The sequence below is a fragment of the Lepidochelys kempii genome, chromosome 6 (assembly GCF_965140265.1).
Source record: "Lepidochelys kempii isolate rLepKem1 chromosome 6, rLepKem1.hap2, whole genome shotgun sequence".
NCBI classification, from domain to species: Eukaryota; Metazoa; Chordata; order Testudines; family Cheloniidae; genus Lepidochelys; species Lepidochelys kempii.
The window spans coordinates 76218578-76234696 of NC_133261.1; the positions used below are offsets into that span (position 1 = coordinate 76218578).

At 37.2% G+C, this 16119-nt stretch overlaps 1 protein-coding gene across 16 annotated transcripts in view; it reads right to left on the bottom strand.

Annotated features, from left to right (window-relative positions):
- RYR3 (ryanodine receptor 3) overlaps positions 1 to 16119 on the bottom strand; it is a 581477-nt gene that overhangs the window by 300036 nt on the left and 265322 nt on the right. For all 16 annotated transcript variants that reach the window (XR_012159473.1, XR_012159474.1, XM_073348839.1 and 13 more), the window contains 5 exons: positions 9856 to 9942; positions 7782 to 8008; positions 5613 to 6414; positions 4928 to 5128; positions 2459 to 2561 (listed from right to left, as the gene is read on the bottom strand). Coding sequence is in view for 14 of the 16 variants with exons in the window: in XM_073348839.1 (XP_073204940.1) it covers positions 2459 to 2561; positions 4928 to 5128; positions 5613 to 6414; positions 7782 to 8008; positions 9856 to 9942 (1420 nt within the window). In the remaining 2 variants the exon portion in view is untranslated. The remainder of the gene's footprint in view (positions 1 to 2458; positions 2562 to 4927; positions 5129 to 5612; positions 6415 to 7781; positions 8009 to 9855; positions 9943 to 16119) is intronic.

Consider the following 16119-nt stretch of genomic DNA (forward strand, 5'->3'; position numbering starts at 1 on the left):
AGGAAGGGGATGGGTGAGATTGGATTGGATAAGCCTAAGGAGAGAGACTAGAACTGGGAGTCAGTGGGAGGAGCAGAGGACAAGCTGGATGAGGAGCTGGGAGAAAGTAACTAGGATTGGCTGGGCAAGCAGACTGGGATTGGATGTGGGGAGGGGGAGAGAGGGACTAAGAGAACCTGGAGGTGGAGACTAGGATTGCTTGGCAAGGAGACTGTGGTTAGTATAAGAAGCCTGAGCAGTGAAGACTGAGACCGGGTAGGTAAAGAGAGTGGGACTGGAAAAAGGAGATGAGAATGGGGAAAAGACAGACCTGGGTCAAGAATAGATTGGATGATATGTAGTGCAGAAGGGGTCAAATCTGGGGGAAAAGAGGCAACAGGGTCTGTGTTCATTAGATCTACTCTCCTCCAGAGCCTGGAATGAAACCCAAGATTCCTGAGTTTCACCAGATCTCTCTGAAACACACTGCCAGTGTCCTATCCCCCTCTAATGTTGACCTGCAAAGACGTTTACAACCTACTACTTCTATCAGTTACCCCATTAACTCAAATGGCAGAGTTCTGTGAAGTTCCAACTCTTAGGGTTCCAACTCTGCAGAAGAAACATATAGGTGTCAAGAAGATATCACATAATGGAATTTCTGAATTTTCAGTTTGCTTTTTAAAAAATCTAGGAAATTGCACACAAACAGCTATGTTAAAAGAACAACTGTTAAGGTTGCAAAGTCAAGCATTCAAAAGTTAAGAAATGCCAGAAGCAAAGTTGCCTGTGTATCCTTCATTCAGCTAATTTCTACGTATGCATTATACTTTCCTCAATTACATTGTCACAAACTATTTTTTCTACTTAGCATTCTGAGAGTACTTAGCATTTTATACCACTTAATATGTTCGCACTACAGCTCCCACTGACTTCAGTTGCATATGTGAGTGCTAAGCACTTTTGTAAATTAGATCCCAGGGTCCCTAATCAGAAAATCAGGAACACAAATGATTATCACTTGTGAAAAGTTTGGTATCCATGACTTGCCTCACACAGAAACTATCTCGCAGAGATAGATTCCACTTCTCCAGGAAATCATTCAACTGATTTAACCATAAGATCATCCTTTCTCTTCCTACAATCCCCTGCCTCATTCATTACACACCTTCCAATCTCCTAGCGGAACCCCTGCCACACAATCTACACTGTAGGGTATATATATATGTGCACTACATTTAAAAACCTGTGACTGGCCCTTGCCAGCTGACTCCGGCTCACGGGACTCTGGTTTGCTGGGCTGTTTAATTGCCACGTAGACATTCAGGCTTGGGCTCCAGCCTGAGCCCTGGAACTCCACAAGTGGGGAGGGTCCCGGAGCTCAGGCTCCAACCTGAGCCTGAATGTCCACACCGCAATTAAGCCCAAGCCCTGTGAGCCTGAGTCAGCTGGCCAGCCATGGGTGTTTAATTGCAGTGCACACATAGTGTGCAAGTGGTGGAGTCCCCTTTGCTATGCCAGAGGTTGGTCCTGGCTTGCACCACCAGAATTGGAGTCCTCTTGGACTATGATTGGAGGGACTGATGGACCCTTTGAGGAGCAGTGGGCACTGTTGGAGTTCTCTGTTTAGTGTCCCCTTCATGTTCTTTGATTTTTGCCTTATGACCTTCACTCCCATCCCTGTTTTTTCATTTGTTGTCTCCACCATTTAGTTGTGGCCCAGGTCCACTGGTACCTCCCTCTGGGTTAAGTGAGAGGGACTTTAGGAATGGGTGGGCTTAGGCCAACCACTTCCCGGAACCCAGAATACAATTTATGCAACAAATGAAGCAGTGTCCAACAAGTGAAGCAGAACCTTCACTACACAACCCTGAACCATCCCAAGAGCACGTCCATTCTGTGCACGGAAGCAAGAGTCCTGTGGAAACAATAGTGTGTGCTCATGTAACTAAAAAATATATCACAACACATTCACACAAGGGGGCCAAATTAAGGTTGCACAGGCAACTTTAATTCTGGCATTTCCTAACTTATGAAGCAAAACGAACAAAAAAGGTATGTCCCCTCTCCCCCGTGTAATATATAATTATGTCTAGCGGGTCAGTCTCCGTTTACAGCTGTAAGTTTAATTAATTTTTAGGGTATCCAGAACTTCTTCCCTGGTGATTTTTTTGTTATTTAAATTTAATTAATCACCATCATCTCCTCCTCCTTCTTCTAATATCAGGGCTAGGTAGGGCTGAAAATTTAAATAATATATAATAAAAATGTTCAATTCAATTAAAACTTTACAATGGAAATAAACCATGACACACACTTTAGATCCTTTCGGGACTTAGAAACGCCAGGAACAGTCATTCGATACATAACACAACTAAAATCAAGTAAGTTATGTCTTCAGTATCTTGCTTGCTATGGAAAAGAATCAGAACTAAAATGTATAATGTTCAATCAGTGAAAAAAATAATTTGCCTCTCACCACAGTGAATTAGAAGATCATCGTGAAACTCATATAGCTCTTCCCGAATCTCCTCTGGACAGGGACAATCTTCTCTCAGTTGAAAATTTAGCAACATATTAATCTTTTAAGGACAAAAATAAACCCAAATATTTAGGACTGCACAGGGGCCTACACAGAGTACAGTAACACAGACATACTTTACTGTTACTTATTTACACTTGGTTCTCAAAAGAACTGGCTTAAGGATTTTAATTATGATTCGGGCTGTCAAGCAATTAAAAAAAATAATTGTGATTAATCATACTGTTAATAATAGAATACCATTTATTTAAATATTTTTGGATGTTTTCTACATTTTCAATTATATTTATTTCAATTACAAAACAGATACAAAGTGTATAGTGCTCACTTTATTTTTATTACAAATATTTGCACTGTAAAAAGCAAATTGTATTTTTCAATTCACCTAATACAAATACTATAGTGCAATCTCATTATCATGAAAGTTGAATATACAAATGTAGAATTATGTAGAAAAAAATAACTGCATTAAAAAATAAAACAATGTAAAACTTTAAGGCCTACAAGTCCACTCAGTCCTACTTCTTGTTCAGCCAATTGCTCAGACAAACAATTTTTTTTACTTTTGCAGGAGATAATGCTGCCCGCTTCTTGTTTACAATGTCACCTGAAAGTGAGAACAGGTGTTTGCATGGCATTGTTGTAGCCAGCATCTGGCAGGTAAATACCTGCCAGATGAGCTAAAGATTCATATGTCCCTTCATCCTTCAACCACCATTCCAGGGGACATGCGTCCATGCTGATGACTGATTCTGCTCAATAACGATCCAAAGCAGTGCAGACCGACATGTTCATTTTCATCATCTGAGTCAGGTGCCACCAGCCAAAAGCTGATTTTCTTTTTTGGTGGTTCAGGTTCTGGTAGTTTCTGCATCAGAGTGTTGTTTTTTTAAGACATCAGAAAGCATGCACCACACATCGTCCCTCTCAGATTTTGGAAGGCACTCCAGGTTCTCCTCCAAGGAGTTCAGCCACAAATTTAATTGATGCTTTTTTTTTTTTTAACAAGCATCATCAGCATGGAAGCTTGTCCTCTGGAATGGTGGTCAAAGCATGAATATTTAGCATATCTGGCATGTAATACCTTGCACTGCTGGCTACAAAAGTGCCATGTGAACGCCTGTTCTCACTTTCAGGTGACACTGTAAATAAGAAGCGGGCAGCATTATCTTCTGTAAATGTAAACAAACTTGTATCTCTTAACGATTGGCTGCACAAGAAGTTGGACTGAGTGGACCTGTAGGCGCTAAAGTTTACATTGTTTTGTTATGGAGTGTAGGTATGTAACAAAAAATTCGATATTTGTAAGTTGCACTTTCACGATAAAGAGATTGCTTGTATGAGGTGAATTGAAAAATACTACTTTTGTTTGTCATTTTTACAGTGCAAATATTTGTAATCAAAAGTATTATAAAGTGAGCACTGTACGCTTTGTATTCTGTGTTGTAACTGAAATAAATATATTTTAAAATGTAAAAAACAAATCCAAAAATATTTAACAAATTTCAATTGGTATTCTATTGTTTAACAGTGCAATTAGAACTGTGATTAATCACAATTAATTTTTAAAATGTGATTAATTTTTAAAAGTTAATTATGTAAGTTATCTGTGATTAATCAACAGCCCTCATTATGATTCATATAAAAAGATTCCCAACAATAAAAAAAGTTTTAGAGGAGACATTAGCCAATTGTCTTGAAAAAGTAAACAAACATTCCCAAAGCCCCACATAAGTAAAACAGAAAAAACAAACTATCAAAAAATTAGCTCCATAACAAACCTGATGCCTGCTACCTTTTGCATGCATCTCTAGTGCAGTACACACAAAAACTATGAAGCAAATAACAGGTAAATTAATTGACTCTGGTGTTTCATAGATTTCCAACAAATCAGAACATTTTTCTCTCTCTCCTTGAATTTTCCCCCCCGCAAAACTGAGGAACTACTTTTAGAAATGGAGAAGTCAGTTGGTTACAAGATAAGTCCATTTTCATGCATACCAACAGTACTTGCAAAGCAAAAACTGGTAGGTTCACAGAGTTCCATTCAGGGGTCTAAGGTCAATATTTTCAGACCTATGCGTGAAAGTTAAGTTCTTAGATCCACATTTAGTCACTTCTATAAAAGTGGCCTGATTTTCAAAGAAGTTGACTGCCTGTAGTTCCTATTAACTTCAGCACCTTTACAAAATTAGGCAGACTTTAAGTATGGATATAGGATCCTACATTCAGGAATTCAGGTTTGAAAATTTTGGCTTGTAACATCTTGTGGCAGCCTAATAAACTATTTCATAAGATGTTCCATCTCTCCCAGGGTCAAAATTCTAGTTTAGGAGTTAGACAATTCTACCTCTTCCTTTCCTCACTTATCACACTTTAAAAAAACCCTCCTGTCCTTTATTTTACCTGTTCTTGAGGGGGAGAGCGAAATTCCTTTGTCTTCTTGGCAGTCAAAGCAGCAGACATGTTTAATGCTTGCATGAGTTCATTGTACCTGTATTTCTGATTATATTGCAGCTTTGACACATAATTATCTGCAAATGATACAATAGCTTCAACCCTGTGTCGCAGCTCACAGTCACAGAAATAATTGAGTAGCTCACACATCTAGCATGAAAAAAATAGAGGAGAGTTAAATATCTTAATTGATAATCTAAACCATAAACTCTAAAATGAAAGAACAACAATGAACACTGCACACTAATACGAAAGGTTCTTCTATTTGCCAGGCAATAAAAATTAGAATAATAAAAATATTTATTTTTTCACTAACTCTGATTTTTAACAAGTAATAATAAATATATACAGATATTTTATTATTATGATCTACATTATTTTGCATTTATACACTGCCTTTCATTGGATGCTGTCAAAGTGCTTTATAAATGTTTCTTCTCTCCCATAACATGCATGTCAAGTACCTTGCATGTGAAGTGATTTGCTCAAGGTCACACAGCAAGTCAATGATGGAGCCAGGACTAGAACCTGGGAGTCCTGAATCCCAGGTTACTGGCTGCAAACACTAGACGTCATACCCTATTCTTGTTTCATCAGTATTACATTTGATATACATTTACTTTAAAATGGTCACCTGGAGTTTAACAGATTCAGGTAATCTTGTCTGCACTAAGCCTTTCATCGGCGGTTTAGTTTCCTTTAATGCCTCTTCCCCAGCTTCCACAGCTTTTTCTTCAATCTGTGTAACTTCCTCCTTATCCGTTTTCTCTTCTGTTTCTTCCTTGTGCTCTCCAAACACATTGGGATCAATAAGAAGTAAAATCTGTTTCACATCATCATCATCAAAAACCCCCATTACAAGTAAAGTTCCTATAAGTTTAAGAACAGGAACAAACTGGAATTCAACTTTCCCTCCAACAGGGTCTCGGATATGAACACCACTACAGTGTACTGCCTCTGTCAGCATGCTTATGGCCTTGGTTTTGAGTATCTCAAGTGGTATCTCTGGACTGGGCTTCTGATGTTCTTCACTGGCCACAATGAAACAAGGAGTAGAAAAATTAAAACCTGGTTTCAAACAAGTGCTAAGCCCAACTCCTGGTAACCCATGTCTCTTTGATTCATCAGGATATAATTCAATTTTTCTAGTTTCATCTGTAATTGGAATGATAAATTCATTGTTCATCATAAGCTTGGCTTCTTTGGCACGTTCCAAATGAATACTGATAAGTAGATCATAGAATCCAGCGCGTAAGAGTCCAGGTAAATACTGATTATCTATTGTGTAAAATAACTGAGATAGGTCCACATGGCTACAGAGTGCATAAGCAACTCTATTATTACCCAGTGCACAAACTGAGCTATAGAGTTTTAAAGTGTGGTAGTGGAATTGCAGCAAATCCTCTTGTTCACATAGCTCCAATATATCAACACACCTGTAATGCAAACCAAAGAAACATGACAGTGAACATCATAAATGAGATTTCATTAAATACATCCACAAACAAACTGGGGGAAAATAGGAATAATGGTATAATGAGTTAAAGGATAAGGTTTTGATTAGTTCTGTTTTACACTACATGTATTCACTTTAGTACCTAATAATCGCTATGTCCACATCACCTAACCAGCAAGTGTCAGAGTAACAGCCGTGTTAGTCTGTCTTCGCAAAAAGAAAAGGAGTACTTGTGGCACCTTAGAGACTAACCAATTTATTTGAGCATGAGCTTTCGTGAGCTACATTGGAATGCATCCAATGAAGAGAGCTCTTGCTCACGAAAGCTCATGCTCAAATAAATTGGTTAGTCTCTAAGGTGCCACAAGTACTCCTTTTCTTTTAACCAGCAAGTGATAATTTAGAAATCCCTAGTTAGGAGAGGACAAATACTGAAATAAAAGGGATATGGCAGATAAGTTATCTAATATATGGAAAAGCTTTCAGAGCACCTGAGTACCCATTCAAGAATATTAATTTTCAAAAGACAATATTTTACTTTAAAGGTCCAAAACACTTCAGTAACATCAATATAAGATGCAGTGTTTTTGGAGCCTTTCTGAAGAATATTGTAGTATTTCTGGATAAAGTACACTATGTTTAGCTCTTTTTCTTGAACCAAATTTCCCTAAAATTGACCTATCAAAAGCAGAATTATTAAATCAGTCTGCAAAAGAAATATGGTTAAAAAACTACATTTTTGCACAGGATCAAGTTATGCATATTAGAATATCAAATAAAACAGCCAAAACTACATTACTGTAACTCTGAAGATAAAATTGAACATTCAGTGCAATTTAGAGGGAGTTTAGATTTCTAAAATATTATTTCAATCAAGAATATGTAGTTTAATGACTGTAAAACTAAAGTAGATTATAGGAAAATATTAAATACTTTTAAAAACAACACAAAGAAGCAGAATTACAGCATTTGCATGTAATTTATATTTGTGTTTTGAACTGGGTGAAGATTCAATCCAAAGTACTTTAGAAGGTCTAGCTCTATCTTTTAATGAAACAAAATCAGATATTCTCCTAATGTCTGTAAAGGGTTCTATTTTACCTACAGTAAAGTGATCAAATGGCATCAAGATTATTTGGCTTTTAACATATATTTAAATCACATATATACTGGATGTTAGTTACAGTAAATGAAATTAGAAATTCTAAATGACTGTCAAAGTAATTCAGACTACAGCCTGACTGTACTCCTAGGCATTGAGGACACCCCTCTGAAAGAGGGACCTCAGTCAGCTACCCCTACATATTTCCTTCACAAGAAAACCACTGTGGTTCTCTCCAAATGTACCTGTTCTCCTCTGGAATATGAAGTGCCATCATTTGCAGTGGCTCCAGACACTGCACTACCCAACCATGGCGTTCACTGATACGCTCAGTCTCCACCTTCAGGAAGCTGTTAGGCATTCTGCTCCAGAGCACAGGTGTAATTGTTTGCACATCAAGGCGTGGGGGGCACTGAGGAATGGGATTTTTCTCTTCACTTTTAAAGATAGCTGCTGATAAAGGCATGGTGTTCTGCAATAAATAAATTGGAAAATTAAAAAGAAAATATTTTAAATTGTTTACCAACATCTTATGGCACAAATATTACCATGTATAATGGTTTAAAACACACACAGACACACACTCTTAAATATGTGGCTTCTGTATAACAGTAGTTATTTTTCACTAGTCACTGGGAGACTCCCACTGAGGATTACAGAAATTTATAAATTTGCAAATAAGCAAACAAACTCAACTTTAAAGATATCAAGGGTACTTAATTTATTTTGACAAAGGTAGTTTTGTTTTAGAACATGGTCCATCTTGCTCAATATCCTATCTATGACAGTAGTGTGTTCCAGAACATAAGGAAGAGCATACAGAACACAGCAATTATGGAGTGATCCACACACCTTCCCCACACGACTTCTGGTAGTCATAGGGTTAGGGTTGCCCCAAGCGTGGGGTTGCATACCTGATCATCTTGGCCAAAAGCCATTGATGGATCAATCTTCCATGAACTTATCCAGTTCTTTTTTGAACTCAGTTATGTTTTTGGCCATCACACCATCCCATTGCAATCCACAGTTTATCGATGTGTTGGGTGAAAAAGTATTTCCTCTTTTTTGTATTAAATCTGCTATCTATTAATTTCAGTAGGTGTCCCCTGATTTTTTATATTGTGGGAAAAGATAAATAACATTTGTCTATTCACTTTTTCCATACCATTCATGATTTTATAGACCTCTATTGTATTTCCCTTTAGTCGTTTCTTTTCTAAACTGAACAGCCCTAATCTTTTTAGTCTCTCGTCGCATGGAAGCTGTTCCATAATTTTGATAATCTTTGTTGCCCTTCTCTGAACATTTTCCAGTTCCACTATATCCTTTTTCAGATGAAGCAAGCAGAACTTGACACAGGATTCAAGATGTATGTGCACAATGGATTTATAAAGTGGCATTACAATCTTTTCTGTCTTCTTTTCTATCCTTTTCCTAATTGTTAACATACTGTTAGCTTTTTTGACCACTGCTGTGCACTGTACAGAAGATTTCAGAAAACAATCTGCAGTGACTCAGAGATCTTTTTCTCGGGTAGTAGCAGCTAATTTAGAATCCATTGTTGTATCTGTATAGTTGGGATTATTTTTTTCAATATGCATTACTTTGCATTTATTAATGTTGAATTTCATCTGCCATTTTTTTGCCCAGTCACGCGTTTTTTTAAAATCACTCTAACTCCTGCTTTGGACTTAACTAGGTTGAATAATTTTGTATCATCTACAAATTTTGCCACTTCACTGTTCACCCCATATAATGAACAGCACAGATCCCAGTACAGATCCCTGGGGGAGCCTGCTGTTCACCTCTTTCCATTGTGAAAACTGACCAATTATTCCAACACTTTGTTTCCTGTCTTTTAGCTACTGATGAGCTACTCATCCATGAGAGGACCTTCCCTCCTTAACCTATTTAGTTTCCGTAAGAGCCTTTGGTGAGGGACCTCATCAAAGGCTTTCTAAAATCCAAGTACACTATACTCCCTGGATCACCCTTATCCACATCCTCAAAGAATTCTAAGAGACTGGTGAGGCATGAATTCACTTCACAAAAGCCACGTTGACCCTTCCCCAACCAACCATGTTTATCTGTGTGTCTGAGAATTCTGTTCTTTATTATAGTTTCTACAAATTTGTCCTGTACTGAAATTAGGCTCACCTCTTTTGAGAATTATAATTTGCCCTTGTATAATAGTCAATTTACGTGTTTTGTAAAAGTAATTAAGTTTTAACAATACAAGGATCTCACTACCAGGCTTTTCTGTGAGAGTTACCAGATTTAAAATAGCAACATTTATTGATAGAAAACAATTACAAATACCTTTAATTTACCAAGTTCGAAATGAAACAAATTTGTGCTCATAGGTTGTATAAAAACTGCTGGAAATAATTTTGTGGTTGGTTCAACCTGAAAAAATAGATTTATCACAATTAAAAAGGCATAAAGAGTCACTTACCAGTTTATGTCAATATATATATACTGTACTGCAACTTCTACATGTTTATTAAATAATTGTACACAAGGCATTAAATTGCCCATCAGAAGCCAAACTACAGTTTGCCCTATATTGCACTGTACAATGTACCCCAATCCTTCAAACACTTAGGCACATATTTAATGTTAAGCATGTGAGTGGCCCCATCAGAGTCAAGGGGACCACTCTTGAATTTAAAGGTAAGCATGTAGGTATATGCTTGCAGGATCAGGGTATATATGTATGGTGTGTACTATAAAGTCATCTGTAATGTGTCAGCTATTCTATGATAACCTCTTCTGTTCAAGATGCAGTTTATTACAAACCAAGATTAAGAAAAAAGAAATATCTATTAGTATATAGGTACTCAATCTGGGAAAGAGCTTTGAAATCAAAATTAGGTAAAATTATTTGAATTTAGGCTTTTTTGTTAGGAAAAAAGAGAGGAATCAGGGGTGAAATTCTGTGCAGGAGGGCTGGCTAAAATGGCTTTAACTCACCTCTCAATTCTAGGCAGCTTTGGGGGCCAGAATCACTCAATGTAATTTAGACTGCCCTGGAGGCCCATCTAAATTAAGGCCAACCCTATGGGCAACAGCATTATTTAGTATCTTTGCAGCAATGTGTGCTGAGGCTGTCACGGTTCCTCCCCCACTCTGAACTCTAGGGTACAGATGTGGGGACCTGCATGAAAAACCTCCTAAGCTTATCTTTACCAGCTTAGGTCAAAACTTCCCCAAGGTACAAAATATTACCCCCGTTATCCTTGGACTGGCCGCTACCACCACCAAACTAATACTGGTTACTGGGGAAGAGCTGTTTGGACGCGTCCTTCCCCCCAAAATACTTCCCAAAACCTTGCACCCCACTTCCTGGACAAGGTTTGGTAAAAAGCCTCACCAATTTGCCTAGGTGACTACAGACCCAGACCCTTGGATCTTAAGAACAATGAACAATCCTCCCAACACTTGCACCCCCCCTTTCCTGGGAAATGTTGGATAAAAAGCCTCACCAATTTGCATAGGTGACCACAGACCCAAACCCTTGGATCTGAGAACAATGAAAAAGCATTCAGTGTGTTACAAGAAGACTTTTAATAAAAAATAGAAGTAAATAGAAATAAAGAAATCCCCCCTGTAAAATCAGGATGGTAGATATCTTACAGGGTAATTAGATTCAAAAACATAGAGAACCCCTCTAGGCAAAACCTTAAGTTACAAAAAAGATACACAGACAGAAATAGTTATTCTATTCAGCACAATTCTTTTCTCAGCCATTTAAAGAAATCATAATCTAACACATACCTAGCTAGATTACTTACTAAAAGTTCTAAGACTCCATTCCTGTTCTGTCCCTGGCCAAGACAACTACAGACAGACACAGACCCTTTGTTTCTCTCCCTCCTCCCAGCTTTTGAAAGTATCTTGTCTCCTCATTGGTCATTTTGGTCAGGTGCCAGCGAGGTTACCTTTAGCTTCTTAACCCTTTACAGGTGAGAGGAGCTTTCCCCTGGCCAGGAGGGATTTCAAAGGGGTTTACCCTTCCCTTTATATTTATGACAGAGGCCCTGACCCTGACCCCAACCCCAGCACTTGCCATATACCAAGCCTCGTGATGGAATCCTTTGAAAGCAGCTTTATCATAGAATCATAGAATATCAGGGTTGGAAGGGACTTCAGGAGGTCATCTAGTCCAGCCCCCAATTTTTGCCCCAGATCCCTAAATGGCCCCCTCAAGGATTGAACTCATAACCCCCTGGCTTTAGCAGGCCAATGCTCAAACCACTGAGCTATCCCTCCCCTCCTGTCTCTCTACAACAGTTCTTCCTCTGGCAAGATATGGGGATTTTTGAGTGCCCTTATGCCTACTCTAGCCCCTTCATGTTAGGTAAACTCTAATTTGATCTGAAGTAAACTTCAATGCCATATTTTTGTAAGGGGGAAGAAATGAGGGGAGATGTATCATTTAGCCAGTGTAATGTAAAGTTCTGTTTCATATTAGGATTATTTATAGTGAATTAACAGTTTCTCATACAAATGTCAAAGGCATAAAAGCTATTATAATTTTTGGAGAACTTGGAATTAACTATTTCCAATTAGATATAGCATTCGTGTCTAGCCCTGACTGATCACAACATATCACACCTTAAAACTGTGACATTGTAATTTACAGAGAAACTTATGTAGACATTTTTTTATTACTTAAAAATTTTCTCTTCTACCATCTGTATATTTAGATTCCTGGTACTTTACACACAGGAAAAAGTACCAATTTATTTTTAAGAACTCTCTAAAAATATTTCTCAAGTATTTTTCTGTAAATGGAAAAACACCTGACCATGTGGAATGGGATATATTTTTATGGTCTTTCATTTGGTATGTCCTAATTGTTTCACCATTTACAGTGACCCTAAATGAGTAAAATAAACATTTATATCACATCACTGAATATTTCATATAATATGCATGTATACTACACGTAGCATGTATGTGCAGTTAGTGTACTAGATATGCTGTGTATCAGTGTAAAGTGTCACAAGCTAAAAAGTGTGGCAAACTGCTGAAGGCTGCAGAATTGTGCATTGCAAGTTCTGTAGGTCACTCAGACAATCAATTTTATTCTCTAGAAAAACCACAAAATGCCTTAAATGATCATGCAATCACATCCGGCAAAACATACACTGTAGGTATCCAACACGTCCTAAGCTGATGTATTTTAAGGGAAATACACTCTCAGCATTGGGTTAGATACAAAATATATGGATTTCTAGCCCCTGGAAAAAAGCAAAATGTGCAATGGTTATACAGCCTGTGATTTACGCAGTCTTTCCCTAAGAAGCAGGAAAACAAAGCATCATAGATTGGAAAGCAACATTTTAATACAACAAAGTTGGAAAAATACTGAACGTATCCTAGATATTCTTTTGGAAATTGACTAAACATGGTAAAATTCTTTGCTATTTGCTAGTAGGTAGGTTGACTAGATAGATAGATACTTACTTTCTCTCTCTCTCAGTTTTAATAATTTACTTTTTATTTTCTAATCCTGTGTGAAGGTCAACACATTGTTACTAGCCTTGAATAAAATAAACTGCCTTCATAAATCTATATTAAAGATTCCATTTCTATTTTTTATGATTTGATATTGGTATGACAATTAATTATAAATGTCTCTATTAAATATATATTATTTTTCATTTCCTCCTTATTATATTAAATATAGAAAAAGGTTTCTGAACTTTCTAACAGTATATAATGAATAGGTCTAGAGCCACTCATTATTTTGGTCACTGGGCCTTTGTGACTGAAGATCCAGCATACAAATATTGCTCCTCTGCTCCACTTAAGAAAATTGAAAAATGGAAATAGTTACAACATTAGAATAACAATTATTTCAGTCTTTGTCCAGGGATCTGGCTGAACTATCAGTCACTTGCCCAAAGGACGTGACTGAAAAAAATCTCATTTATATTTTACGATTTTCATCCAGAAGTGTTTAAAAAGAAAGACAAAGGCCAAACACAGTTGTTTTCATTATTATTTTGAAAATTAGAGCAAAGAAGTAAACAATTTGAAATAGCTTAAAAGTTATTGAGACATGATTCATGTGCAGATTTTTAACTCTTTATTGCCTAAGTACTTTCACAGAAAATACACCTTTATAGGAAGGGCTACGCTCTGTTTTTTAGTAGACCAGTTTTAGTAGACCACATTAATTTAAAAAAAAAAATCTGAAAACCACTCAATATGTTCAAAAGTGTTTTCTAGGAAAAGAATACTTGAAAAAAAGAGAGAAGTCCTTTCATGATATTCTGTTTTAAATTTAGTACAAAGACCCTGAGTTTTAATGGCTTGCACATAATAGAAACATCATTTTGAAAGCTGCCACATCAGGAATAATAATAATGCTAACGTTATCACCACATTTCCCAGGGAGTTCTTTGCAAAATTAAGAAAACACCTAAATGAACTATCCTTGCATCTAACAAACAAGGAATGCTACAAAAAATAACAGACCTAATTGTTCTTATGAGAACAATAAATTCCATGTCTTTATTCAGCAGCTGTTACCTTGATCTAAAACTGGCCATAAAAATCAGGGATCTCACTACAATAGTTTTCAAAGAAAGCAGCACACAGCATTTAATTTAAATATAGTTTAAAGAGTTAAGGGTAATTTTAGTTAACACATACTTTTTTGTGTCTACCCAAGGGTTTTTTGTTAACTTGTTTTTCTATTATTTTTTTTTAAATAGGATGCCAAAACTGCTTGAGCTCCATTGCAACAGAAACTCTAGTGCACATGGCTCTCTGGCACTGGCAACCATGCTCAGTACCTAACCATGCCACAAGCAATTCTTATTGACATAGTGCCGAAAATAGCTGTGACAGGTAGAAAACCATCTCTGCACTATGGCTTAAAATCTTTGTAAATCTGGTGGAGCCAATTGGTGTTAGGAACATTGGTAATTTTTTGGCAAACAAGTAGGTTAGGCTATGGTGTAATAAATTAATGATTGTTGTTCATGCCCCATGAAGCACCCGCAGATGGAGGGATACGCCTTGGGGCCAAGTGCAAGCTTTTGGGAATTGCTTGGTGGGAGTGGGGAAAGAGGCAGATGGCCTGTCTCTGCTCTGGGAAATTCCCAGTACAGTGTATGCTGCTGCTACAGCAGCAACCAGGCCTTAGAATATTCAGAGATTTTGGCACACTGACAAAATTAAGCAATAACAATGCAAGCCAGAAATGGTTTATATTGATTTTCAACACCTTATAACTCATCCAAATTTGAAAAAAATAATAATGGGACAAGAAAATGGCAGGGGTTTTTCCCTGCAAATTTCAAAGGTCTGCTGCAAACAATGGAAGTGTAAGAGGTTCTCAAAAAAGGATTGCAAGAATTGTTTATAATAGAAAATAACATATAGGGGTCAATACCAGCTCCCTTTATAAAAAAGTGGTCCGCATAAAACATTTGTCTTATGTCGTCTATGTCCACTAGAGGGCAACATTGTCAAAGGCACCATCCAGCAAGCGTTAGTGTTACACGTACAAAGTAGCCTGTTCTAATATGGGGACAAATACAATTTTTTCAACTGTTCTCATTCCTATCTAAAAAGCATACAATTCTATGTGGATATTTTATAAGTGGAACATCTTTAATATTATCCACCTATAGCTCTTGAAATGTAGATATTTTTTCATATGGACCTAGTATAGACCTGGGCGTGCAAAATCTCCTGACTAGTTTACCCAACATGTTTAGCACCATTTCCATTTCACACATCCTCCGTGTTGTTTATGTACATTTCATATGATTTACTATAATGGAAAACTAACAATGTGGAACTACTCTCCTGAAGTCAACCAAAATATTGTGTTACAGTTTCCAATAGATGGAAAGAACAGAGGTTCAGTGCCTAGTCCCATGGCTGATCACAAAGCATTCACCTCCATTTATTCAGCTTGCCTGTTAGCTATTTTGCTACTGGCAGGTTTTACAACTTATTAAAACCTGGAATCCAAGCTGGTATTGCGTCAATGTGAACACTCCAAAATAATAAAAGGGGGTAACAAAATACCCTCAAAATAGAAAAACTATTTGAGATGATGCTTCAATCAAGCCACACTCCTCAGTCTATAGTGCTAACCTTGCTTTTAGCACCCACAAAAAGCCTCTTACTCAACTTGTGCCTCTGAGTCCTTTAATAGTGTAGTTTTTATTGTTTAATTTATCTTAATGCTATTTAAGTGAATTTGGGGGGAATCCAGAAAAAGGATTGACAAATTGGCAGCATTGGAAAAAGCAGTCCTCTAAGTTAATCAGAGAGCAGCTACACACAGTGGGCAACAGCACTGCAAGCTTCCAAATGAGCCTACCCCACTTTTAGGGGTTGAGAAATAAACATTCAAGCACATTCATTCACTGCCTTCTCTTCTAAGGCTGTCAAAAAGAGGAGTGAATTAGAACCAAATTTGATGATGGATTTTATTATATATAGACACTTGTCCAGGTTGGAAGCAGAGTGAGACCCACCAGCTCCTTTCATATAGGCCTCCAAATAGCTACCAACTGGCAACAATTTTTGTTCACTGCCAGCCAGAGATAG